General features: G+C 68.0%; 1 protein-coding gene across 4 annotated transcripts; it reads right to left on the bottom strand.

The window, feature by feature from the left end:
• Positions 1–394: 394 nt before the first annotated feature.
• Positions 395–22,318, bottom strand: DGKA (diacylglycerol kinase alpha). Of its 4 annotated transcripts, none has more exons than XM_054012287.1 (24): positions 22,186–22,318; positions 13,109–13,204; positions 12,307–12,383; positions 12,025–12,175; positions 11,590–11,670; positions 11,198–11,247; positions 10,586–10,660; positions 10,245–10,364; positions 9,719–9,836; positions 8,566–8,654; positions 7,731–7,850; positions 7,517–7,615; positions 7,163–7,252; positions 6,037–6,110; positions 4,839–4,913; positions 4,344–4,429; positions 4,167–4,256; positions 3,840–4,000; positions 3,626–3,690; positions 3,088–3,178; positions 2,353–2,542; positions 1,778–1,898; positions 1,522–1,582; positions 395–1,047 (listed from the first exon to the last, which is right to left on the bottom strand). In XM_054012287.1, the coding sequence occupies exons 2-24, from the start codon at positions 13,176–13,178 to the stop codon at positions 949–951; spliced, it is 2,253 nt and encodes a 750-aa protein (XP_053868262.1). In that variant the 5' UTR covers positions 13,179–13,204; positions 22,186–22,318; the 3' UTR covers positions 395–948. The 4 variants fall into 4 exon arrangements, with proteins under 4 accessions (XP_053868262.1, XP_053868261.1, XP_053868263.1 ...); XM_054012286.1 differs by lacking the exon at positions 22,186–22,318 and adding an exon at positions 22,041–22,090; XM_054012288.1 differs by lacking the exon at positions 22,186–22,318 and adding an exon at positions 20,727–20,830.
• Between the last annotated feature and the right edge of the window lie 1,393 nt (positions 22,319–23,711).

The raw sequence follows: 23,711 nt of genomic DNA, 5'->3' as shown, positions 1-23,711 counted from the left end.
GCGGGCGGGAGGGAGAGATTCAGGACCCAGCACCCCCACTGTGGAGTCAGGTGCCCCCCCCCACACTATAGATCAAGCTTAGCGCCCTCCTCCAGCAGGGGGTAGGGAGGTGCCCGCAGGGACTGGAATGGAACCCAGGCCCCCTGCTCCCCAGAACTGGGAGTAGGAACCCAGGCGTCCTGTGACGCTGTGCTCAGCGCCCCCAGCGTGACCCTCCCCTGAGCAGCGCTGCCTCTAACCCCAGGACCCCCCTCCGGGCGTGTGGCGGGGGCCGAGCTGGAGGTGCCCTGGTCAAAGCCATGGCCCAGTGCCTGGGGCCCCGGGGCCCATGCCCCACCTGAGCATGGGTCTGTGCCCCCCTGCCCAGAACAGAGACCAGTCGGGGGAGGGGGGAAAGAACAAAAACTCCAACCTTTATTAGTAAGACGAGGCACTTGAAATCTCGGGGGGGGGGGGTGTTGGACTGTGGGGGCAATAAATAGGGGGGCTGGAATGTAGGGTACACACGGGGCCCAGCACACTGCTGCCCCCCACTCCCTGCAGGGGCCAGAGATGCACAGGAGGGGCAGGTACATATGCCCCCTTCCCCCCCCACCATGGGGCAGAAACAGCCAAGAGGCGGGTGGGCAGTGGGGGCCAGCGCTCTCAGCAGCTGGGGGGGGGGGGGGGAGGGGAATAGACCAAGGCCCCCGTGTGCCCCCTGCTCGCTACCGCAGACGGCCCAGGCTGCAAGCAGGGGAACGAGGGCAGGGAAGGGGCCCTGGCTGGCGGGGCCGCAGGTGTGACCCCCCCCGATGATACAATGGGTCTATCCAGGACATCCAGGCTGCCGGAGGGCAGGAACCAAACCCACCAGCGCCCTGTGGTTGGGCTGTCCCCTGCTCCGAGCCAAGGGGGCCGGGTCGGGGGCCGGGTTGGGGGGGTCCTTGTCCCCCAGCTGGGATCCCCCTACAACTCATGGGGTCCCTTCTTGATGCCAAAGAAGCTGGACGAGCGGGGGGGCGGGGCCAGGAGCATGGGCGCCTGGTTCTTGTGGGTGATCCGGATCTGAAAGAGAGAGAGAGTGGGGGGAGGACGCGCTGGAGGGGGCCCTGGGCCAGGCTGGGCTGAGGGTGGGGGGGGCCCTTCCCCCAGCTCCGGTCACACAAACACCCCCGCCGGTTCCCTGGGAATGCATCTGCCCTCCCCCCGGCACCTCCCGTCTATGGGGGGTGGGGGTGGTTCCAGCACCCCACCCCCATGGCTCCGAACTGCACCAACCCCGGCCCCATGCGACCAGCGAGCAAGGAGCACCCAGGCCCCACACCCTCTCCCAACGGGCCGACTGCCCTGGCCCCCAGCAGCCCAGCCCCCCCCCCCCCCCCCCCCAACGCCAGGCGGCCCCGGCTTCCTTCCCACCCCACGATGGATTGGCGGGGCGGGGGGGTCTATTGAGGCCTCTCGCGGGGGCTGGGAAAGCTGCAGGGGGCCCGGCTCCCCACCGCCAGGGGGCACAGGGGGGACCCCGAAACGGCTCCTTACCGTGCAGGGCGGCTGCATCCAGGGCTCCCCGTCGATCTGCATGGGCAGGCACTTCAGGGTCCTGTGGAGACCCCGGTGTGAGACAGGAGCACCCCCCCGGCGCCCCGCAGGGGGCTGGGACCTTCCCCAACATGTGGCGGGTCCCAGGAGCGGGAGGCCAGGCCCGAGCCTGCCTCCCTTGGTATCATGGGGGGGCCCGACTGCCCCCACGGGACCTCCCCCCTCCCGCTGCCCCTGGCGCCCCTCCGGTGCTCACCGCAGCGTGATCTCCGAGCACTTGGCCAGCCGCTTGCCTGCGCTCTTCAGGCCCGTGTAGATCTGCCCCATCTCGATCACGCCCTCCAGCCCCACCACTTCCAGCCGCCTGTCGCTCAGGTCTGTGGGGAGGGAGGGGCCGTCAGCGCTGGGGCCCCTGCTGCCGGGGGCCCGGGGCCAGGGGATGACTGAGCCCAGCCCCCACACCCGGGTCCCCCCCAGCCAGCTCCGTGGGCCGGGGGATGTGTCCTCAGTGAGTGGGGCTGGTCAGTGGACACCAGGGGTTGGGGGTGCCAGGGGTGCCCCTGCTCTGGGGAGCTCCCCTCCCAACCCCCGCATAGGCTGCTGTGCCTTTAAGGAGGCGGGGCTCTAATGGCTCCACCTAGTGGGCGGGGCCAAGGCGGAAAAGGCAGGTCTGGGTTGGGGGCGTCCCTGTGCTGGTGTTCATGCAGAATTAGCCTGAAACCTGCCTGGGTCCCGCCTACCACCTGCACCTCAGACCTGGCCCCGCCTCTGCTCCACCTGAGGCCCCGCCCCTAACTCCGCCCACCTGCCCCCCACCCCCCGGCTCCGCACCTTGCACGCAGGTCTTGAGCGTCTCCGGGTCAGTGACGGCCTGGGGCTGGCTCCCGCCACCCACGTTCCGGGCCTCGCCCAGCGGCTTCTTGGTCTCGCCCCAGAGGTTGGAGCCGCCGTGCATGCTGGGAATGTTGAGGACGGCGACCCCCGACAGCGCTCCACTCAGGTCCAGGGGCTGCCCACAGCACTGGGGGGGGGGGGCAGAGCCCTCGTTACCCACCGGGGACCTCCTTAAACCAGTCCCCACCCAGCGCTCGCCCGGCCCATGCGCCAGCCCTGGGCTCTGCCAGCAGGGGGCGCTGGGGGAGGGGGCAGGAGCGCCGGCTGGGGGGGGACTCCCAGCTCCTCCAGCCCTGGGCTCTGCCAGCAGGGGGCGCTGGGGGGGGCAGGAGCACCGGCTGGGGGGGAGCTCCCAGCTCCTCCAGCCCTGGGCTCTGCCAGCAGGGGGCGCTGGGGGGGGGGGCAGGAGTGCCGGCTAGGGGGGGGGCTCCCAGCTCCTCCAGCCCTGGGCTCTGCCAGCAGGGGGCGCTGGGGGAGGGGGCAGGAGCGCCGACTGGGGGGGTGGGAGCTCCCAGCTCCTCCAGCCCTGGGCTCTGCCAGCAGGGGGCGCTGGGGGAGGGGGCAGGAGCGCCGACTGGGGGGGTGGGAGCTCCCAGCTCCTCCAGCCCTGGGCTCTGCCAGCAGGGGGCGCTGGGGGAGGGGGCAGGAGCGCCGGCTGGGAGGAGAGCTCACCTCAATGGTCAGATATTCCTTGAGCTTTTTGCAGGTGGCGAAGATGGTCTCGGACGTGGCAAATTCAAAATACCAGAGTTTGTTCTTCATCCTGGAGAGGAACCAGAGCCCCACAAACCCCGGTGGAAAACAGAACAAACCAAACCACAGAAGGGGGCGCTGGGGGAGTGCGTGCCCGGCTGCTCCCGTCCCAGCAGGGGGTGCCGTGGGGGCAGGGCACCGGCGGGGGGGGGGAGGGGGGAAGCCCGGCTGCTCCCGTCCCAGCAGGGGGCGCTGTGGGGGGGCAGGGTGATGGCTGTGGCTCCCGGCCCATCTCAGCAGGGGAGGTGTCGGGGGGGGGGGGGGTCACCAATACGATGGCCGAGGACCTGGCTACGGACCCAGAGTCGGTGCCCCCCAAGGGCCCCCCAAGCCCCAGCCAGGATCCACATGGACACCAGGGCCCCCCAGGATACAGCCCCTGCCCCCCCACCCGCTAGACTTGCCTGGCTGGCCCCCACCCACCAGCCTGCCCCAGGCCCCCCGCCCCCGTGCTCACCGGCTGTTGAATTTCTCAGGGTACTTCTCCCGCATGAGGTGGAAGCGGTGAGCAATGGAGGCGTCCTGGGGACGAGACAGACGCAGTCAGAGCCCAGCAGCCCTCCCCTCCCCCCCGCGGTTCCTAGGCTGGCCAGACGGGGGGGGATGCCGAGCGGGGCTCTGCCCTGCCCCCCCCAACCACCCCACCCCAGTGCCCAGCCCCCCGGCCGTACCACGCCGATGGAGAAGTAGTTGTTGATGATCTCGTAGGGGACGGGGTCCCCCTTCTCCGCGGGGTTCTCGGGGGTCACCTGCACCAGCCACCGGTCCATGGGCAAGAGGCTGCTGCTCTCCATGTCCTTCAGGATCTTCCGCAGGTTCTCCCCGTCATAGCCTGAGGGGGGCAGGGGTCAGTGCCAGGTGCGGGCAGGGGGCACCTGGCTGGACGGGGCCATAGGGCTGAGCTGGGGGGGCCAGGCCCGTTGCTCTGACGGGGGGGGGGGGGGCGCCAGGCTAGGCAGCCCCATAGGCCCAGCTCCCCCCCGCCGGGTGTCACTCACCTCCTCCCCAGCGCAGGCACCGTGCCAGGTCGTTGCCGGTGCCCAGCGGGAGCACGGCCACCGGGGGGCGCCGGGGCAGGTTGGCTTTATCTGCAAGGAGAGGGGGATGGTCAGCGGGGGGGGGGCCAGGCTCCTTGGCCCCATTTCCTGCCCCTCCCCGCTCCTGCTTCCACCTACCGATGGCATCCAGGATCCAGCCCACGGTGCCGTCCCCCCCACAGACCAGGATCCGGAAATCCGGCACGTCCCGGAAAAAGTTCAGCCTGAGAACAGAGACACGGAGCTGGGTCAGCACCGGGGCCCGGACTCTCCCCCCCCCCCCCCTTCCCTGCCAGATCCTCCCCAAGAGTTCATTAAACCCTGACCCGCCCTGGGGACCCCCCAGCTCTGCCGGTGCCCTTCACTCCCGACCCGCAGCCCCCTGCTAGCCCAGCCCTGAGCTCCCCCACACCCCCAGCTCTGCCGGTGCCCCTCACTCCCGACCCGCAGCCCCTGCTACCCCAGCCCTGGGGGCGACCACACCCCTCACTCAGCCGATGCCCTTTGACCCTCGCCCCACCCCATTCATGCTGTGGAGCTGCCCCATGGCGTTGCAATGTGGGCAAGAGTCCACTAGGGGGCAGAGCCGAGACCCACCAGCGAAAGGCTTCAGGGCCTCGAATTCTCACTCACCCGGGGGCCGGACCCCCCTTCATCAGGTTGTAAACCTGCCGCGGGTTGAGGAGATACTGGAACTTCCGGAGCACCCTGGTCATGGAGACGAGGGGAGGGGTTCAGGAGCGGTGCAGACAAGCCTAGAACCCATCAGGCATCGCCCTGGACACCCCCGCCCCCCCCGGACAGTCTAGATCATAGGGGGGTGCAGGGTAGCCTTGGGGGCTGGGGGGGGGGGCGCAGCTGTCCAGGGCATGTCCATTAGACCAAGGTGTAGCAATCACATTATGGTAACGAGACTGTCGCCCGGCAACCTCGGAACAACCCTCCCAAACCCGCCTCCACCCGTCACACAAGATGGGGAAACTGAGGCCCAGACAGGCAGAGAGACTTGCCCGAGGTCACACAGAGAGCTGGGAAGAGAACCCAGGAGTCCTGTGTGACGAAGTGGGACTGTTCTTAATGTTTCCTCTGAATACTGTGTGGGTGCCTCAGTTTTCCCTATGCATTTCTTATGTCTCTAGGTGGTGGGGAAAGGCCAGTGTGCATAAATCACTGACACTCTGTTTCCCTGGCAACAAATGGCCAGGGCCCTTCCCCGCCCCCAAGGAAATAGCTAAAGGTGAACAAAGAGATCAGGTGACCTCCTGGCCCAGGAAAGAGACAAAGCCGAGAGAAGGAGGGGCTGGAGGGGGTTTCAGAGTTGGAGCTACCTGGGGACTAGGCGTGAGGGCAGACGTGGGTGTCTGGCTCTCTGAACCCCAGAATGGACCCAGCAGAGGGGTCCTGTTCGCTGGACCTACAAGCTCTGTTTTAGACCATGTTCCTGTCATCTAATAAACCTCTGTTTTACTGGCTGGCTGAGAGTCACGTCTGACTGCGAAGTGGGGGTGCAGAACCCTCTGGCTTCCTCAGGACCCCGCCTGGGCGGACTCGCTGTGGGAAGCGCACGGAGGGGCATATGCTGAATGCTCCCAGGTCAGACCCAGGAGGTGAAGCCATGTGAGCTTCTTGCCCTGAAGACAGTCTGCTCCGAGGGAGAGGAGGCTCCCCAGAGTCCTGACTGGCTTTGTGGGGAGCAGTTCCAGAGCATCGCCCGGGGACACCGTGACATCCTGCCTCCCCGCCCCATGTCTAACCATTAGACCCCACCCTTCTCGCACTGCCCGAGTCCTGGCTCCCAAGAGCCCCCTCTGCTAGACCCCACCTCTCTTACCTCTCCCCCTGTTTCCCGCCGCTCTTGGGGTTGACGAAGACCAGGAGGGGGTGGGTGTCGGGCACCGGGATGATCTGCAGAGCGGGGAAAAGGGGAAATGAAAGGAGGAGACGCGAGCGAGTCGCGAGCGCTGGCCGGAGCAAACCGCAGCCGGGGTCCAGCAGCCGCCGCACGGCCGAAGCGGGGATCCGCGGCGCGTGCTGAGGGCTGGGGGGGAGCAGGGCAACGCCTGGGCGCGGGAAGAAGTGCACGTGGTGGGATCTGCACCTGCCCAGCTGATGCCAAGTGCGCAGGCTGGGGCCAAGTTGCATGGTCACCTTCTGCCACCAGAGGGAGCCACTGTGCCCTGTATGAGCCAATAGTGAGCGCCCTCGGTGTGTACGGACCACTGTGAAGGGGGGTCGGGGAGCCTGGGGCGGGGGGGAGCCCGGGGCTGGGCTGGCAGGGGCTGTGGGTCGGACTCGGGAGTGAGGGGCACCGGCAGAGCTGAGGGGGGCAGGGCTGGACTAGCAGGGGGCTGTGGGTCGGGAGTGAGGGGCACCGGCAGAGCTGGGGGGACCCAGGGCTGGGCTAGCAGGGGCTACGGGTCGGGAGTGAGGGGCACTGGCAGAGCTGGAGGGAGCCCAGGGCTGGGCTAGGAGGGGGCTGCGGGTCGGGAGTGAGGGGCACTGGCAGGGCTGGGGGGAGCCCACGATTGGCAGAGCAGGGGGCTGCGGGTCGGGAGTGAGGGGCACCGGCAGAGCTGGGGGGAGCCCAGGGCTGGGCTAGCAGGGGCTGCGGGTCGGGAGTGAGGGGCACCGGCAGAGCTGGGGGGAGCCCAGGGCTGGGCTAGCAGGGGCTGCGGGTCGGGAGTGAGGGGCACCGGCAGAGCTGGGGGGAGCCCAGGGCTGGGCTAGCAGGGGCTGCGGGTCGGGAGTGAGGGGCACCGGACAGGAATAGCTGATCTGGGGCGCAGGGGGGTTGTTACCTCGTTCTGGGCAGGGATAAACTCCCTCATTTTTTTAAATCCCGGCCCCACCCCGGCCCGGGGCCCTGCCGTGGGGCCTCTCCCAGGGTTTATTGGCAGTGGCCGCGCCCGCCGGTGCCAGCCGAAGAGCCACGCGGTTCGGGGGTCGCCCCCACTCACCCGCAGCGCCTGGCCCTCGGGCGTGGTGCAGGGCTGCAGCGTCTCCTCCACCAGGGTCCCGCCTTCGCTCTTCTGGCTGTTCTGTCTCTCCTGGAACCCAGAGCCGGGGCGTCACCTGGGGGCAGGGGCCCGGAGCCCTGGGAGAGGAACCAGCAGCCCCCAGGGGCGCCGTGGGATCCAGGGGCAGAGCTGCTGCTTTGGGGTCAAAGCCCAGTGGGGCACAGAGCCCCTCACCGGTGGCTTCTGGTCCCTCCCCAGCGGGGGAACTCCCCAGCCTGGTGGTGCCCGGACTGGGCCATACAGCCCTAGCCAGGGGCTCGGGGCTGGGCGCGCCGCCCGCAGGGACGCACTCACCAGCACCACAGGGTAGATGGCCGAAGGGGGCAGGATGTGGTCCCGCAGGGCCCCGCAGTCGCAGGTCGGGGGCACGCTGGGCTGGCACTCCTCGTGGATCTGGGGGAGACGGGGGTTAGCGCGGCGCATGCTCCTGGCCCCACCCCCCCGAAGCCGCCCCAGCCCCCGGCCGAGCAACAGGGGCACCGGGGGGGGGAGGGGGGGTCGCACCCACCTTGAGGTGGCACCAGACGCAGTGAAGCCCCGTCAGGCTCTGGAAACTCTTGATCTTCTTCTGACACTTGTCGCACTTGCTGGCCTCGCAGCCGCCCTTCACCCACACGTGGCTCTGCGCCTGGGGGGGGGGCAGCAGTGAGCTACGGGGGTGGGAGCCAGGACGCCTGGGTTCTCGCCCGGCTCTGGGAGGGGAGTGGGAACTGGTGGGTTAGAGCAGGGGGGCTGGGAGCCAGGATGCCTGGGTTCTCTCCTGGCTCTGGGAGGGGAGTGGGGCCTGGTGGGTTAGAGCAGGGGGGGCTGGGAGCCAGGACTCCTGGGTTCTCTCCTGGCTCTAGGAGGGGAGTGGGGTCTGGTGGGTTAGAGCAGGGGGGGCTGGGAGCCAGGACTCCTGGGTTCTCTCCTGGCTCTAGGAGGGGAGTGGGGTCTGGTGGGTTAGAGCTGGGGAGTGAGGTGGGCTGGGAGGCAGGACGCCTGGGTTCTCTCCTGGCTCTGGGAGGGGAGTGGGGTCTAGTGGCTTAGAGCAGGGGGTGAGGTGGGCTGGGAGCCAGGACTCCTGGGTTCTCTCCCCGGCTCAGGGAGGGGAGGGGAGTCTAGTGGTTTACAGGGGGGTGGGGGAGGGCTGTGAGTCAGGACTCCTGGGTTCTAGTCCCAGAGTCTGTCAGCCCATCAGTGGCAATTCCCTTTCGTGCGCCGTGCCTCGGTTTCCCCGTCTGTACAATGGGGTCGGCGAGCACGTGGCAGGCGCTTGGGGGCGGAGGATGGTTCTGGGGACCAGGGGCCGTCGCGCCGGTACGTGGCCAGACAGACCCGGGGGGTCCCTGCCCCCCACTCACACTGGTGTCCTTGCGGGACTTGGCGTAGGTGCTGATGCAGCTGAGGGGCGCCCGGCGGGCGCAGCGCTCGTGGGCCGTGAACTTGCAGACTGGAGGCAGAAAAGGGAGGTTAGTGACCAGGGCATGAGCTGGCCAGGGGCGGGGCTTAGCTGCTCCTCTAGCCCCACCCCCATTCTCCCCCCCCCAGACCCCCTTAAAGGTCCTGCTCAATGATTGGCTGGGCTTAGAGTGGGCCAGCCAATCACACCTGACTGGAAGGAGGGGGGCGGTGGTTAGGCCACTGCCCCGCCCACCGGGCCACCAGCCAGCCAATGGCAGTTTGAGCAGAGGACACAATGCTGATTTGCTTGTTTCTCATTGGCTGAGTGAGAGGTGGGCGGGGTCACCCCAGGCAGAGGCCCCCCCCTGCCCCACACTACTCACAGCGCCCCCTGGGCACCTTTCCCTGGCTTGTGACCATTTCTCCAGGGGGGCCGAGGTGGGGGGGATCCCCCTTCCCTGGCCATGCCCGTGTCAGGGGGAGGGGGGCAGAGGGGATCCCCCACCATGTCCATGTCGGGAGGGGTGGAGGGCAGGGGGGCCGTGCCTGTGTCGAGGGGCCGGGGGGGGCCGTGCCCGCGTCGGGAGGGGTGGAGGGCCGGGGGGGGCCGTGCCCGCGTCAGGAGGGGTGGAGGGCAGGGGGGCCGTGCCTGTGTCGAGGGGCCGGGGGGGGCCGTGCCCACGTCGGGAGGGGTGGAGGGCGTGCCCACGTCGGGAGGGGTGGAGGGCAGGGGGGCCGTGCCCGTGTCAGGGGGGCGGGGGGGCCGTGCCCGCGTTGGGAGGGGTGGAGGGCAGGGGGGCCGTGCCCGTGTCGAGGGGCCGGGGGGGGCCGTGCCCATGTCGGGAGGGGTGGACGGCAGAGGGGCCGTGCCCGTGTCGAGGGGCCGGGGGGGCCGTGCCCACGTCGGGAGGGGTGGAGGGCAGGGGGGCCATGCCTGTGTCGGGGGGGCCGTGCCCGCGTCGGGAGGGGTGGAGGGCCAGGGGGGGCCGTGCCCGCGTCGGGAGGTGGGTGGGGGGGCCGTGCCCGCGTCGGGAGGGGTGGAGGGCAGGGGGCCGTGCCTGTGTCGAGGGGCCGGGGGGGGGCGTGCCCGCATCGGGAGGGGGGGGCACTCACAGGTGCAGCACAGGCCCTGCTTGCGCAGCCCGACCAGGAGGGTCTCGCAGACGTTGCAGTAGACCGGCCGGTTAAAGTGTTTCAGCCGCCACATGTGCTGCCCGTCGTCCTTCATGTTCTGCGGGGAGAGAAGAGGGTCAGTGGGGGCAGCGGGTCGGGGGCAGCAGGGGCTGGGGTACACGGAGCTCCCTCACTTCTCCCCCAGGGGTGTGGGGCTCACCTATGGGCCGTTACCCACTTGTGGTTACCACTGGTGTGGGGGGGGGGGAAAATCAGGGTTTGTGGGGGGTGCCAGGTCCACAGGACGGATTGGGATGGACGTAGGGAGCTTCCCCCCAACCCCCCCGTCACACCCCCGGCTGCTCCCCATCTTCCCAGTGGGGATCCCCATTGTTGGAGGGGGTCAAATTCCCACACAGCTCAGAGCATTTCTGCCCCTCCCCAGGATCGCCCCCCTCCACCCCCCGGGATCCCCCTGCCCCCCTGGGGATCGCCCCGCTCTCTTCCCCCCACCCCCCGGACTCACCACTTCCAGGCCCAGCAGCACCAACAGGGGGATGGTGGTGACCCCCCCCCGCAGCCACTCGGCCAGCGACACCGTCCCGCTATCGTCATAGTCGATCTCCTTCATCATCTCCTGCAGGATCTGGGGGCGGGGGGGGGGGGGACAGGGACATGGCTGAGGGGCTCCGGGGGGGGTTGGCGAGCCCCCACCCAGCAGCCCCCCTCCAAGAACCCCACGGGCTCAGGGCAGCCCCCCCACCACACGCTGCCCCCTGCAGTGCACATGGGCTGGGGCCTCTCCAGGCAGGACGGGGCAGGGCCGGGGCAGCCCCACCCACCCCACGGCGCCAGCCCGGTACTCACAGGTTTGAGCTCCGTGACGTCCCAGTCCAGGTACTCGGCCACTCGCATCATCTGGGTGATGATCCGATCCACCTCCTGGGGGGGACAAGAGAGCGGGTCGATACCGGCCCATGGGGGGCAGAGCGGGTCACTATCGGGCCATGGGGGGGAGCAGGGCTGCAGGGCTGGCAGAGCAGGTCAGTACCAGCCCATGGGGGGGGCAGGGCGAGGCAGTACCGGTCCATGGGGGGGGGATGGCAGAGCGGGTCAGTACCGGCCCATGGGGGGGCAGGGCGGGCAGAGTTGGGCAGTACCAGCCCATGGGGGGGTGGCAGAGCGGGGCAGTACCGACCCATGGGGGGGGGCAGACGGCCCCCCCAGGGATGGGGCACCGGGGATGGACCCGTCACTCAGCCCTGAGGCCAGAAGCACCTGGGGGTCCCTGGAGAGGTTGGGGGTGGGGGGCAGAGGCCTCCCTTTGCTCTGGGGCCAGACCCAGAGATGGGGGGGAGGGGCTGCTCCCGGCCTCTGCCAGGCCCGGGGGGGTTCTGCAGGGGCCAGGGGCTCAGAGCGGGCAGTGGGGGGCACTGGGGTGAAGGGGACACTGATGGGGCACAGCCCCCCGGCACTCACCGAACTGTCCAGCAGGCCGTTCCCATCCTTGTCGTAGAGCTTAAAGGTGACTGGGGGGGGGGGGGGGGGAAAGAGTGGAGTCAGTGGGGGGACCCCAGCCAGGCCCAGACCCCCATGGCCACCCCACCCCCACCCTAGACCAGCCCCGTCCAATCCACATCCTAGCACAGCCTGTCAGCCCCCACCCCTCTGGTGAAAGACGTCTGACCCCTCCCCCAAAGGTCTCCCATGAGCCCCACGCCATGCCCCCCCCGCCCTGCCCCCCAGGGCCACCCCCTGCCCCCTTAGGAACCCAACTCGGGTCTGAGCCCGAGAGTTGCCCCGAGCTCGTCGCCTCTCCGTGGGGCTGGGGCGGGTGGGACGTGCCCCCTGTCCTCGTTCCCCAGACTCACACTCCAGCTTGTCCTCGGGGCGCCCCCCCTCCAGCAGTGAGAAGTAGCAGGAGACATCGTTGACACAGACCAGGCCGCTGGCTGCAAAGGGACAGAGCCGGCGCTGAATCCTGCAGCCCCCTGCCCCACACGGGACCCAGGAGTTCGGGCCCTGAGGCCCATTCACTCTTCAGCTTCAGCTGCAGCCCCCAGCCCCAGGCAGCCTGTGACCCACGTCACCCCCCTCCCCAAGGCTGGGGGTGGGGCCAAGGCACAGGCCCTCTCCTCAATCCAGCTCTGGCCACTGCAACAAGCTGGCTAGCAACTGCCCCCTGCCGCTTGGGATCAGAACTGCTCTGCTGTGTGTCATATCCCCCGTACAGTCAGCATCTGATGGGGATTCTCCTCCAGCTCAGCCAGGCTGACGGAGCAGGCGGGGCCGGTGCACGCCCTTACCTGGCTGCTCCCCGAGGCCCGGCTGCTGCCCGGGGGCCTCCCCAGGTGAGGTCTGGAAGGACAGGAAGAGGTGCTGGCAGAGCGTGTCCGAGATCTCCTCGGCCTCCAGGTAGCTCCTCATAAACAGCTTGAAGCCCTCGAAGTCGATCGACTGGGGGGAGGCAGCAGAGAGGGGGGCAGTTAGGGGGTGTCCCGGGCCTGGGGGGGCCCTGCTCGGGGCTCTGGGGTCAGACTGGGACCCCCCTGGGTGGCACGGGGGGGGGGCACATCGGGCGGACTCACGTCTCCCTGCAGGTGCTGCACCAAGGCGCCATCTCCATAGAACTCCTGCAGCACGTCCTGGACCTTTCTGCTGCTGTCTACCGGGGGGGGGAGAGACGAGGGGGGGGTCAGGATTCCAGGCTCCCCCCCCCCATCCCCCCCCAGGCCTGGAGCAGACGCTGCCCAGACCTGGGGCCAAGCCCTCCCCCTCCCTCAGCCCTGCCGCGGGGGGGGGGGGAAGCTGCAGTTCTGCCACCGTGACCCCCGCCCTGCTCTGGGGGCAAATCCAGCCACTCTACTGCCCCCCTCCACAAGCTCCCTAGCCTTATGGAGGGGCCAGGTCACCCCCCCCCGGCAGGAAATCAGCCCCACCTGCAGGCCTGGAGTGTTGGTACCAGAGCAAATCCCCAACAGAGGCGACCCCTCCCCCACCACAGAACCAGTGGGACCGACCCCCCAGCGTGAAGTGGGGTGTGGGTGGGCTCAGCTGCACCCCCCATGCCGTCCTGCCCCCGCCCGGGGCCCGATCCTGCTCCCGCCAGAGCAGTAGCAACTCTCCCCACCAGCCCCCGCCCTAGGCGGGGCCCAGACAAGTGGGTCTGCGGGGGGGGCACTCACTGGTTGGGAGGGGGCCCTTCCGCTTGGCACCCCGATGCCCTGGGGGCAATGGGCTGTCCTCACGGGGACCCCCTACCGCAGGCCCCCGCCCCAGGGCAGCAGGACCATGGCGAGGGCAGGGCCGATTCCAGGGGGCTCTGAGCCCGAGTACCTGCCCAGGGAGGTGGGGGGGGCAGCGGGGCTGGGGGGAGGGCCAGTTACTCACAGTCAATGTACTTCTGCAGGTGGGCGAACTCCTCGGGGCTCAGGGTGGCCCATTCCTTGCTCTCCGACATGACGCTCTGGGGCCTCCGGGCCGCGGCTGTGGGGGGCGGGGGGGGGGGGAGAGTTAGAAACTGAGACGCCCGTGGGGGGGTGACTGGGGGGGGGACAACAAAAGGAGCCAACGGGAGCGGGACCGCAGAGCACGACGGTGCTCGGGCGAGGTGCCGGCGAGAGCGACGGGGGGCTGGGCAGTGCCCCTCGCGGATGAGCTGAGCCGGCACATTCCCCAACAGAGCCAACCCATCTCCAGAGCAGCGACTGCCTCCCCCAGGCAAGGCCAGCCAAGCCCCCGGCCCCCCAGATCCATCAGCCCCCCAGTATCCCAACCGGGGGGGCCTGTGCTGGGGCTGCCGGGAGCCCAGCAGAGGAGGCCGGGCTGGCACCCATGGCAGTCGGGGATGGGAGTGGGGCCTGATCCGCCTCTTCTGGACCCACTGCTGAGACCCCCCAGCCCCACGGGCTCTTAAAGGGATATTACCCAATTACCGACTGGGGTGGGCTGGCCGCCGGCCGGCAGACGGGAGCACCATTTGCCCCAGAGCAGCCCCATGGCCAGCGCAGACACCCCGGCCGGCTCCAGCGCCGCAGGGATCCGCAGCGGGACACTTGGGAGGCGCCGGTGCCCCAGCAGCCTGGCACGGAGCTGCTGGCGATGGGCAGCGGGTACCAGCGCTTTATACCTCGCCGCGGGCGGCCACGCTGCCGGCTCTGCTCAATATTTAATGGTGCCAAGTCACGGCTGGGAGGGAGGTTTGTGGTTCTCCAATTGCGGCTGTGAATTGGGGATGGGGGGGAAATCGTCTGATTCAGAGACACGAACTGGGGGGAGGGAGGTGGGACTTGGCAACAGGCCAAGCTCTTCTAGGTACCGGCTGGGGCCTGGGGCGCTTGGCTGAGTGGGCTGCAAACTGCGTAAGGACCGGCTGGGGGCCAAAGCCTGGGGGGAGCTGAGCAGCATGGGGGAGGGGCCACCGCTCCAGGCCTCCCCCCCCCAGATCTTGAGTGGCACTGTGCCCCCCGCTGCATCCAGCCCTGTTCCCAGCTCTGGGCCGTGGGGTCTAATGGTTAGTGCAGGGGACTTAGGAGCCAGGATGCCTGGGTCCCATTCCTAGCTGTGCTGCTGACACTCTGCTGACGGCCCCTCTGTGCCTCAGTTTCCCCCTCAGGGGCTAATAGAGCACTGAGTACTTGGAGATCCTCCCACTCAGTGGGAGCCGGGGGGGCCCCCTGCTCCGGGGCAGCGTTTTCCCAGGACTCGCGCCCGCCAGAGCCCCCGCCTCACTCCATTAGGGAGATGATTTATTCATGTTGATACCGATCTCGGCGCACACCTGGGAGCTGCTGGCTGCGCTAAGTGCTCCGAGGTCTCTGCGGGGCAGGGAGAGGACGGGACGTGCCGCCCCCATTAACGCTAATGGGGCTAATCCGAGCACGGCCCCCCAGGGCCACCAGCTCCCTCGCAGCCCAGACAGCAAGTCTGAGACCTGAGAGCGGCTTGGATGGTGCCCTCACTCCCGACCCACAGCCCCCTGCTAGCCCAGCCCTGGGTCCCCCACCTCTGCTGGTGCCCCTCACTTCCACCCCACAGCCCCGGATCCCCCAAACTGTCCGTGCCCCTCAGTCTCAACCCCTCAAGCCCCTGCTAGCCCAGCCCTGGCCCCCCAGAACGTGGCCCTTCAGGATGACGGGCTATAGAACAAGAAAATCAGTCACAAAGGACTGTATGAAGGGAAGACATCGCAAGGACAAGCTGGAGCAGTAACTCACCCGCTTAGCCATGCCAGGCTGACGGCCACTAGCGCAGCTGAAGGGGGGCAGGGCTGGGCTGGCAGGGGCTGCGGGTCGGGAGTGAGGGGCACTGGCAGAGCTGGGGTGGGGGGAGCCCAGGGCTGGGCTGGCAGGGGCTGCGGGTCGGAAGTGAGGGGCACCGGCAGAGCTGGGGGGGCAGGGCTGGGCTGGCAGGGGCTGCGGGTCGGGAGTGAGGGGCACCGGCAGAGCTGGGGGGGGCAGGGCTGGGCTGGCAGGGGCTGCGGGTCGGAAGTGAGGGGCACCGGCAGAGCTGGGGGGGCAGGGCTGGGCTGGCAGGGGCTGCGGGTCGGGAGTGAGGGGCACCGGCAGAGCTGGGGGGGGCAGGGCTGGGCTGGCAGGGGCTGCGGGTCGGGAGTGAGGGGCACCGGTGGAGCTGCTGGGGAAGGGCACAAAACTGGGGGCACTGGCTAGGGAGGGGGACCCAGGGCTGAGCTAATATGAGCTGAGGGGCTAACACGCAGGACAATGAAAACGAAGGCGGGCCAGGAGCCAGGACTCCTGGGTTCTGTCCCCAGCTCTGGGAGGGGAGTGGGGGCTGGTGGGTTAGAGCAGGGGGGCTGGGAGCCAGGACTCCTGGGTTCTGTCCCCAGCTCTGGGAGGGGAGTGGGGGCTGGTGGGTTAGAGCAGGGGGGCTGGGAGCCAGGACTCCTGGGTTCTGTCCCCAGCTCTGGGAGGGGAGTGGGGGCCGGTGTTTAGCTCTGCCAACCTTCCTGTACCCCGACTGGTCCCACCCCCTGTTCCGTTAGCTCCAAGGCCCTGCAGTCGGGGGGGCTCTGACTTTGCCTCATTCCCAGCCCCCCCCTTTCATCCCAAACATGTGACTATCCAACCCCCAATCCCCCCCCGGGGCAGCTGCTCTGGGGCCAGCAGGGCCAGGAGTCCCCCTCCCCCCACGCTGTGGGGCCAGCTCCGGGTGGGGCCAGTGGGGGAGGGGACGACAAAGCCAGTCCAAGCCCTTCAACAAAACGACTTCTGCTTTCGGTGGATCCATTTTTAGAGCAGTGTGGGCGGGGGGGGGGAGCACGCCCACAGGGATCCCCCAGGCAAGAAATGACTCTCCCCCCCCCAGGGTAAACATGGGACTGTCCCGGGGCAAGGAACAAACCACTGGGACAGGGCGGGGGGGGGGGGGAGAGGCAGGGTGCCAGTGCCACCTCCCTCAACATACCCCCCCAGACACGCCACCAGCACCCTACACAAACCTCAGCTCCCTGTGCTCCCCCCAGCCATGCACATCCCCCCTCGGTACATGCCCAGCCGCTGGGGAGCAGGTAGCCGCTCAGCACCCCCCACTTTCCCGCAGGGGGTTGGGCTTCGAAGGCGGCTTTGCTCAGTGCCTGCCCCCAGGGACCCCCCCGGGCGAGGAGGGGCAGGAAGGAAAGGGGGAGGCGTGAAATGCGGCCCAGGCAAACGGCTCCTCCAGGCCAGGCCGAGCTGCAGAGATCCCAGAGGCCTGGCTGGCTCCCTGCCCGCCCCCGGCTGGATGGGAGTCCCCCTGGCAACTCCCGGCCCTGGGGGGAAGTGGGGCACTGAGGCAGCCTGGCTGCACACCGAGGGGGGGCGGGGGGCGCTACGGGATATGATGGGGCTTCCCGATGCCTCACCGGGAGGCTGCTGTTGATGCAGCCCCCAGGAGGCGAGTTTAGTGTGTCCTCAGCGTCACCTGCAGCCCAGGGATGGTGCAGCTGAGCCATCTGTGACCAGAGGGAAAGTCCTGCCTGACCCCAGCTGGGGCACAGGCTGTGCCCTGGAGCATGAGGGTTGCCAGCCCCCTGGGAGAATTCCAGCCTCGCTCCTCCAGCCGGCCTGGCCTTTCTGTCAACTCACTTCCCCCTTTGCCCCCAGAATATCCTGCAGCAGTGACTTCCACGGGGCAGTCGCACGGGGAGGGGCAAACCGTGAGCTCTGAGCCCACATCACTCAGAACCTGAGCAGGGAAGGCAGATGCAGCCACAGGCAGGGTGAGGGGCCGGGCGCTGCATCTGACTGAACAAACTTAGCGGCAAAGCTAATAAACCCTGTTGTTAACGGGGCCGTGAACCTCCTCTAGCGCCTGCTGGATGCACTTACAGCCCTGATAGGATCCTGCTCCCCCACCCTTTATAGAAGGGAAACTGAGGCAGAGCAGTGCTGTGACACAAAGCGAGCCAGCAGCACTACTGAGAAAAGAACCCAGGAGTCCTGGCTCCCAGCCCCCCTGCTCTGACCACTAGACCCCGCTCCCCTCCCAGAACTAGGAACAGAACCGGGGAGTCCTGGCTCCCAGCCCCCGTAGCTGTCAGGAGGAGGGCAGGCGCGCTAGGCCATGGGTAAGGGGCACCGACTCCGCCCTGGACACATCCCAGTGATCCTGAGGTTACCAAGTCCTGCTAACTCCATCAGCGGCGCTAAATTTAGCTCGGCTCCGCCTGCCCCAGCTCCACCAGCCAAGCGCGGCAAATGGAAACCAGATGCTGGGAGAAGCCGCTTGGGGTTGGAAGCCAAAGCTTAACATCTTGATCCCCAGGGGGCGGCCGAGCAGGGGGCCCGGCCCCCTCGTCTGGCCCTGCCCAGCACACGACTCGGAGAACCCTCGGCTCTGACCAGCCCAAGGCCAAGCCCTGCTCTGCCTGGCCCCGTTCCTGGGACGCCAATTGGCTACACGCGCGGGCTCAGGCCAGGGAGGAGAGAAGGGACACCAGGGACCCCCACTGCAGGCCCCCCGGCCAATGGTCCAGCCAGTCCCCCTCAGCTCCCCCCCCCCCGACTCCCAGTGACCCCTGCTGCCGTCTAGCCAGGCTGGGAACCGGGTGATCCAGGGAAAAGCCCCTCCCCACGATCCTTTGTCATGAGCGGGGCAGCGCTGGGGGGTGGGGTGGGGGGCTCAGACACCTGCTCCCCTCCCCAGGACACCACTGGGCCTCTCCTCGCCAGCCCCATCGCTCCTCTTGGGGGGGCACAGCAGGGCTGCACCCCAGCCCGGGGCGTTATCCCAGCGTGACGGAGGAGATTTCACGCTCGTGTTGCCGACAGATGCCACCCAGCTGATTTTTGGCAAGGCGGCTGACATGCTAACGGCCCCATCCCACCCCCCCACCCCCCGGCATGGGGCTGCAGCTTCCCAGCCTGGGAGGGGGCAGCTCCCCCCGCTACTGTGCCTTGGCCTCCCACCCCCAGCACCCCGTCACCCAGCAAGTGCCACAGTACCTGGGAGCTGCACAAGGCAAGTGAGTGCTGGCACGGCCGGGGGGGGACGGGACACGGGGGGACCATTCTTAGCAGCCCCTGTCCCGCAGCCCCCTGCTAGGCCAGCCCTCTCCCCCCAAGATCTACCAGTGCCCCCCAATCCTGGCCCCAAAGTGCTTTGTAAACACGAGTTGTTACTTTAGCTTCACAGCCTCCCCGGAAGGGTCCCTGCTTTCCAGATGGGGAAACTGAGGCAGAGAGGGGAAGGACTTGCCTACAAGCACCCGGAAAAGAACCCAGGAATCTCGACTCCCACCGTTCTCCCTCTGGGCCTGTGCCCCCCCTGCCCCCCTGGCCCACGCTCCCTGGCTTGGTGCCAACGCACGGAGCAGCCCCTGCTCCCCATCAGCCAGTGCTGGGCAGACAGGGGGTGGGAACACCGGGGTGCTGGCCCAGGCTGGCAGGCTCCCCGCCCACCCCCTCTGGGATTCCTCGCTAATCCCTTAATAGGTTCCAGCTGCCCTTAAATGCTTCCCGGGCTTAGCCGAGCTGCAGGGGGAGGGGGGGGGTGAGCCCTGCATGGAGGAGGGGATGGTCCAGGGCTTGGCAGGGGGCCGCCCGGCCATGCAGGAGGGGTGGGAATGTCAAGGGAAAGGCTCAGTGCCCTGCTCTGGGGCTGCCCCCCCATCCAGCTGTCCACCCCACTCTGCTTAGCCCTACCCATCCCAGATGGGCAGCTGGCCCCCCTGCCAGGAGCCTGGGCACTGCCTGGCCCCCACCCATGCTCCAGGCTGAGCTGCCAGCCCCCACCTGACGAATGGGGGGGGTCATCCCCCCCAGGCTGGTCTTATAGGGACAGCACAAGGAGAAGGTGGTTGAGCTCGGGGGGGAGGGGAGGGCTGGGAGCCAGGACTCCTGGGTTCTAGCCCCAGCTCTGGAAGGGGAGTGGGGGCTAATGCATGGGGAGGGGGCTGGGAGCCAGAGACTCTCCATTTTAACTCACTCTCGCTGAACACAAGGGAGCTGCCCCAACCCCGTCTGGAGCGGCCGAGCCAAACAAAAGTGGGTCCGAACTCTGCCTGGCAGCCGGCTCCCCGCACAGCTCTGAGCTCCCCGGCTTCCCCGCCAGCCCAGCCATCGGCTCTGACGCAGCCCCCAGCCGGATCCAGACGCCGCGAGTCGGTTACTCCCTGCCATCGGCAGGCCAACACCCTGCGTCCCCAGCGAGTTCAGGCCTGTAGAACCAGCAGGCTTGATTGAAGGAAATGCTCCTGCCCTGGCCCCACGAGGGGGCCAGCACCCGGGGCCAGCGGCGGGCGGCGACTTTTAACAAGTGCCTTTGGAGCGTCTGCTGGTGCCGGGCCTCTCGCCCTGGCGTCTGACTCCGGGGGACCCTGTTCCTAGGCAGGGGCAGGGCGAAGCCCTCGCTCACTGCACTCCCCGTAGCCTAGGGCCTGGCCTGCCTCCCACAGAGGTTACAGCAGCCCCAAGGCAGCTCTAAGTGACACGCTGAGTTTCTGGGGCCCTGGGAAATGGGGGAAGTCACCACACAGGGCCCTGATCCCAGCTCCATACTGGCTGGGGAGGCCCGGGGGGGGGGGGGGGGGGCCTTTCACCCAGCCACAAGCTGAGTATCACCGAGACCCCCCCCCACCCCCGCCAGTGAATACGGCTCCCCCCTCCCCTTCACTAAGGTAGGTTCTTGCTTCATCCCTGTCTCTCTGCAAAGGCCCCTCCCGTCTCGCTTCAAAGCAAAGCCCCATCGGCCGCCCCCCGCCCCCAGCCCCAGAGCAACGGGACACTCTAGGCTGCAACTCCCCGAAGGAGTTAAGTCAGCTGGACCCTGCACCCCCTCCCGCCTCAGCACAGTCAGAGGGATCCAGTGAGCCAGGCCCCTGCTGCCCCAGACCCTCCACATGACCCATAGAAGGGATGAGCATGGGGGGGGGGGGTCCTGAGCTGGCGTGGCATCCTGAGCTGGGTCAGCGCTTGGATGAGGGAGGGCCAAGGAGCCTCCGGCCCAGTGGGGGCTGGCGCTGCCCTCAGACCACCAACCACCGCTCTGTCGGGCCCTGCCTAAATAGCTGCTGCGCCCCACCCCAGAGGTGGCTGCATCTCCGTGGCGGAAGACGACCTGTCTATAGCCAGGGCTGGGGGAGGAAAGGCGCTCGGGAATCACGTTATTGTTTGTCCACCGTTCAGATCTTGGCAGGAAGTTATTTTGTTTTCCTTAATTAATAATCACTCTGGCGGCAGGTTGTAAATCCCCCCCCCGTCGCTCAGAGCTCTTGGGTAAACGTGTACTTTGGCACATGGCTGGAGCTGGGCCCTTTAGCACAAGAACGCAGGTGGATGTCGCCTCTCCGGTTTAAGGAGAATTGCTGGGGGCAGGACAAACCCTTCCCCGCCCACGCGCCCGCCCGCAGCGCTGCTTTCTCCCCATGGATTGTGCCAGGCTCCAGACACAACAGCATCAACAGAACAGGAATCGCAACCCCTCGAAACTCGCCCCCCGGATCAATTAACTGGGGGGGAGGGTAGGCCTGGGAGCCAGGACTCCTGGGTTCCATTTCCCCTGGACTCACTCAGCCTCCCAGCGCTGACAGACGGGGCCCGCCCTGGAGGTCCAGTTGCGACACATGCGCCCTGGCGGCGAGGGAGCCGGTCCGTCCGAAGCCCCAACCTGGCCCAGGAAGGATGTTTTCCTCCATATATAAAAGTTAAACAAGATGGCGGGGCCTTGAGTCACGGGGGCTGGTTTTCTCCTGGGCCAGGGCATCACACACAGAAACCTGCCTCCGAAATCCCAGGGGAGGCTGAACCCCTAAAAAATCTAGGTCCCAAGGAGCTGACCCTCAGCTAGTGTTAACCAGCAGCGCCCCCCATGCCACCGAGCGCCGGGCCCAGTCCCCCGGCTCCCGCGCAACGGAGATTCGCTGGGCTCCGTAGTTAGCAGAGCCAGAGGTCGCAGCATATAGGTTTAATCCCAGCCAGATTAGGCCTTGGGGGTCAGAGATTCACCAGCCGCGCCTGGAGCCAGAGCTCAACACCCAGTGGGCTCCGGATTTGGGTTGGGGGTGCTCCACCGGGGGCTTTGCTAGCCCCACGCAGGCCCATCACCTCAGAAAGGGGTCTCCCCCTGTGCCCTGCCTCGCTGGTCCCCCTGGCCAAACCTCTGCCCCTCGCTACCCTGCCCCCCGCCTGCCCCACCAGCCACCCTCAGCCAAACGCCCCAGCACCCCCTCCTGTGCAGCCCCTTCCCCTCCCTGCAGACCCCCAGCACCGCGACGGGTCCTTCGTGGCAGCTTGGAGGTAGGTGGGGAACGTGGGCACCGACCAGGCGGGGGAAGCCCTGGCAGACGTGGCACGCTCGGTACAAACCCGGACACGGCGCTCGGGATTGCAGAGTCCTTGGGGCAGGGGCCACCCGTGGGCTATAAGCGTACAGTCCGGGGGGAACCAGGGGACCCCTCTGGCCCTGGCCTTGCAGGACGGTGGAGCACAGGATCTAGGGGTCCCTACTGGCCAGACACCCTATGAATGGGTGGAAAAGCCCAGACACCCTCCCCCTCCCGGCAGCCCCCCCAGGGCCAGGACGGATTGAACCAGCTCGGCCCAGAGGGTCACCCTGGGGCCAAGGCGGGGCACAGAGAAGCCCCTTCCCCTGCCCAGAGCTGGACACTGCAGGGAGCGGGTCACTCCCCGGAGCCTCCCCGGGCACCCCGAGCGGGGAGCGGCCGGACCCGGCTCCTCCTCCGCGGGCGCTGCGGGAAGGGGAAGACCCGGGAGCGCAGGGATCCCCCGGGACGCCGCAAAGTTTCTTTGCCCCTCGCCAGCGCCGGGGGCTGCGGAGCCGGGCGGGGGTCCCCGGCAGCTCCGTCCCCCCGGGCGCGCCCTACCTTGTCCGGAGCTCGGCAGCGCGGGGCGAGCCTGGGGCGCCGCCCGCCCGAGCCCGGCCCCGCTGACATCACAGCCCGCCCCGGCACCTCCCCTCCCGGGGCCCCGGCACCTTCCTCCGGCACCTCCCCTCCCGGGGCCCCGCACCTTCTTCCGGCCCGCTCCCCTGCGGTGCGGCGGCAGCGAGGCGAGCTCCGGGCGATGCGGGCAGGTTCTCCCGAGCCCCGCGGCGGGTTTGCGACGCCCCCTCCCGGAGCTCTGCAGAGCCCGGCTGCCCCCAGCCCGCAGCCTCCTGCCCCGGGAGGGGTGGGGGGGACACACTTAAAGAGACAGCAGCGCACTGCACCAGTCTGCAGTGAGACCAAACCCCGCAGAGTCGCTGGGGTCCCCCGGGCTCCCCCCCCCACCTGCTTAGTTCCTGACAGGGGTTAGTTAAAGCAAGAATCCAGCTGGGGGGGGGGGCTGGCCCGCTGCCAACAGGACTTTTCTGGAACCCCCCCCCTGTGGTGCACCCCCCCCCTTGGCCTTGAACCGCAGGGAGGGGGGATTAGGGGGCAAACTCAGGGGTGGCACGAGCAGCTCTGACTTAGTGCCCGTGTGTGTGTGAGGTGGCACCAGCAGCACATCAGAGCCATAGGACGGTAGGACCGGATGGGACTAGGGTGCCCAGACAGCAAGTGTGAAAAATCGGGAGGGGGGGGTAATAGGAGCCTATATAAAAAAAAGCCCCAAATATCAGGACCGTCCCTATAAAATCGGGACATCTGGTCACCCTAGTCGGGTCCCCGGCGCCCATGGCAGGACGAGGATTATCTAGCCCGTCCCTGGCAGGGGCTTGTCCAACCTGCTCTTAACAACCTCCAGTGGTGGAGACTCCACCACCTCCCTGGACAGTTTATTCAGGGCTGTGAGCAGGGCAGCTAGGGTGACCAGATGTCCCCATTTTATAGGGACAGTCCTGATTTTTGGGTCTTTTTCTTATATAGGCTCCTATTACCCCCCACCCCCGACCTGATTTTTCACATTTGCTGTCCGGTTGCCCTACGGGCAGCTGACTTGGCCAGGCCGGCCTGTGCCCCTGAGTGGGGGGCTGGATTTGTGCAGGGTGCCTGGCTGTATCTCTGCTCCCGAAGCCGGCAGCACGCGGGGGCTTCTGGCTCTTTGCAGGCCTGACTCGATGGGTCCGTGTGGGCAGATGAGTTCTGGGCCTGGCCCGGTCTGTGTGCTGGTGGGGGAGTTTCTGGGTCCGGCCGCGTGTGAGGAATCAATCTCGGTGTGTGTAAAAGGGCTGCACGTTCATGCATCGGCGGGGGTGGAATCAGCCTGGATCTCTGCGTGTGGGTGCAGGTTCTGTGTGTGTGTCGCTGGCTCAGCCCTCGGCACGGATCCGTGGGTGTGCCGGAGCCTGCCTGTGCAGCTCCGCGCATGTGGGCCTGCCCATGCCTGCCCTCGCCGGGCGCCTGTCTGAGCCCCGCTCCAGGCACGTGGGCTCCAAGTGCTCTCTGGGATCGAGGCCAGGCTGCCAGGTGCGAGGGGGCGGCACTGATCTGGAGACATTCGCTAGAAACGCTGGGCGGCAGGAGGGGACCCACACCCCTGTCACCTTTGAGCCATTCGTCCCTTTCTACGCCCTCGTCCTTCTCCCCCAGGCGTGATCAGTGTGCACATGTGTG

The sequence above is a fragment of the Malaclemys terrapin genome, chromosome 23, assembly GCF_027887155.1.
Source record: "Malaclemys terrapin pileata isolate rMalTer1 chromosome 23, rMalTer1.hap1, whole genome shotgun sequence".
Taxonomy (NCBI): domain Eukaryota; kingdom Metazoa; phylum Chordata; order Testudines; family Emydidae; genus Malaclemys; species Malaclemys terrapin.
This window is presented reverse-complemented; position numbering and strand designations above follow the sequence as displayed.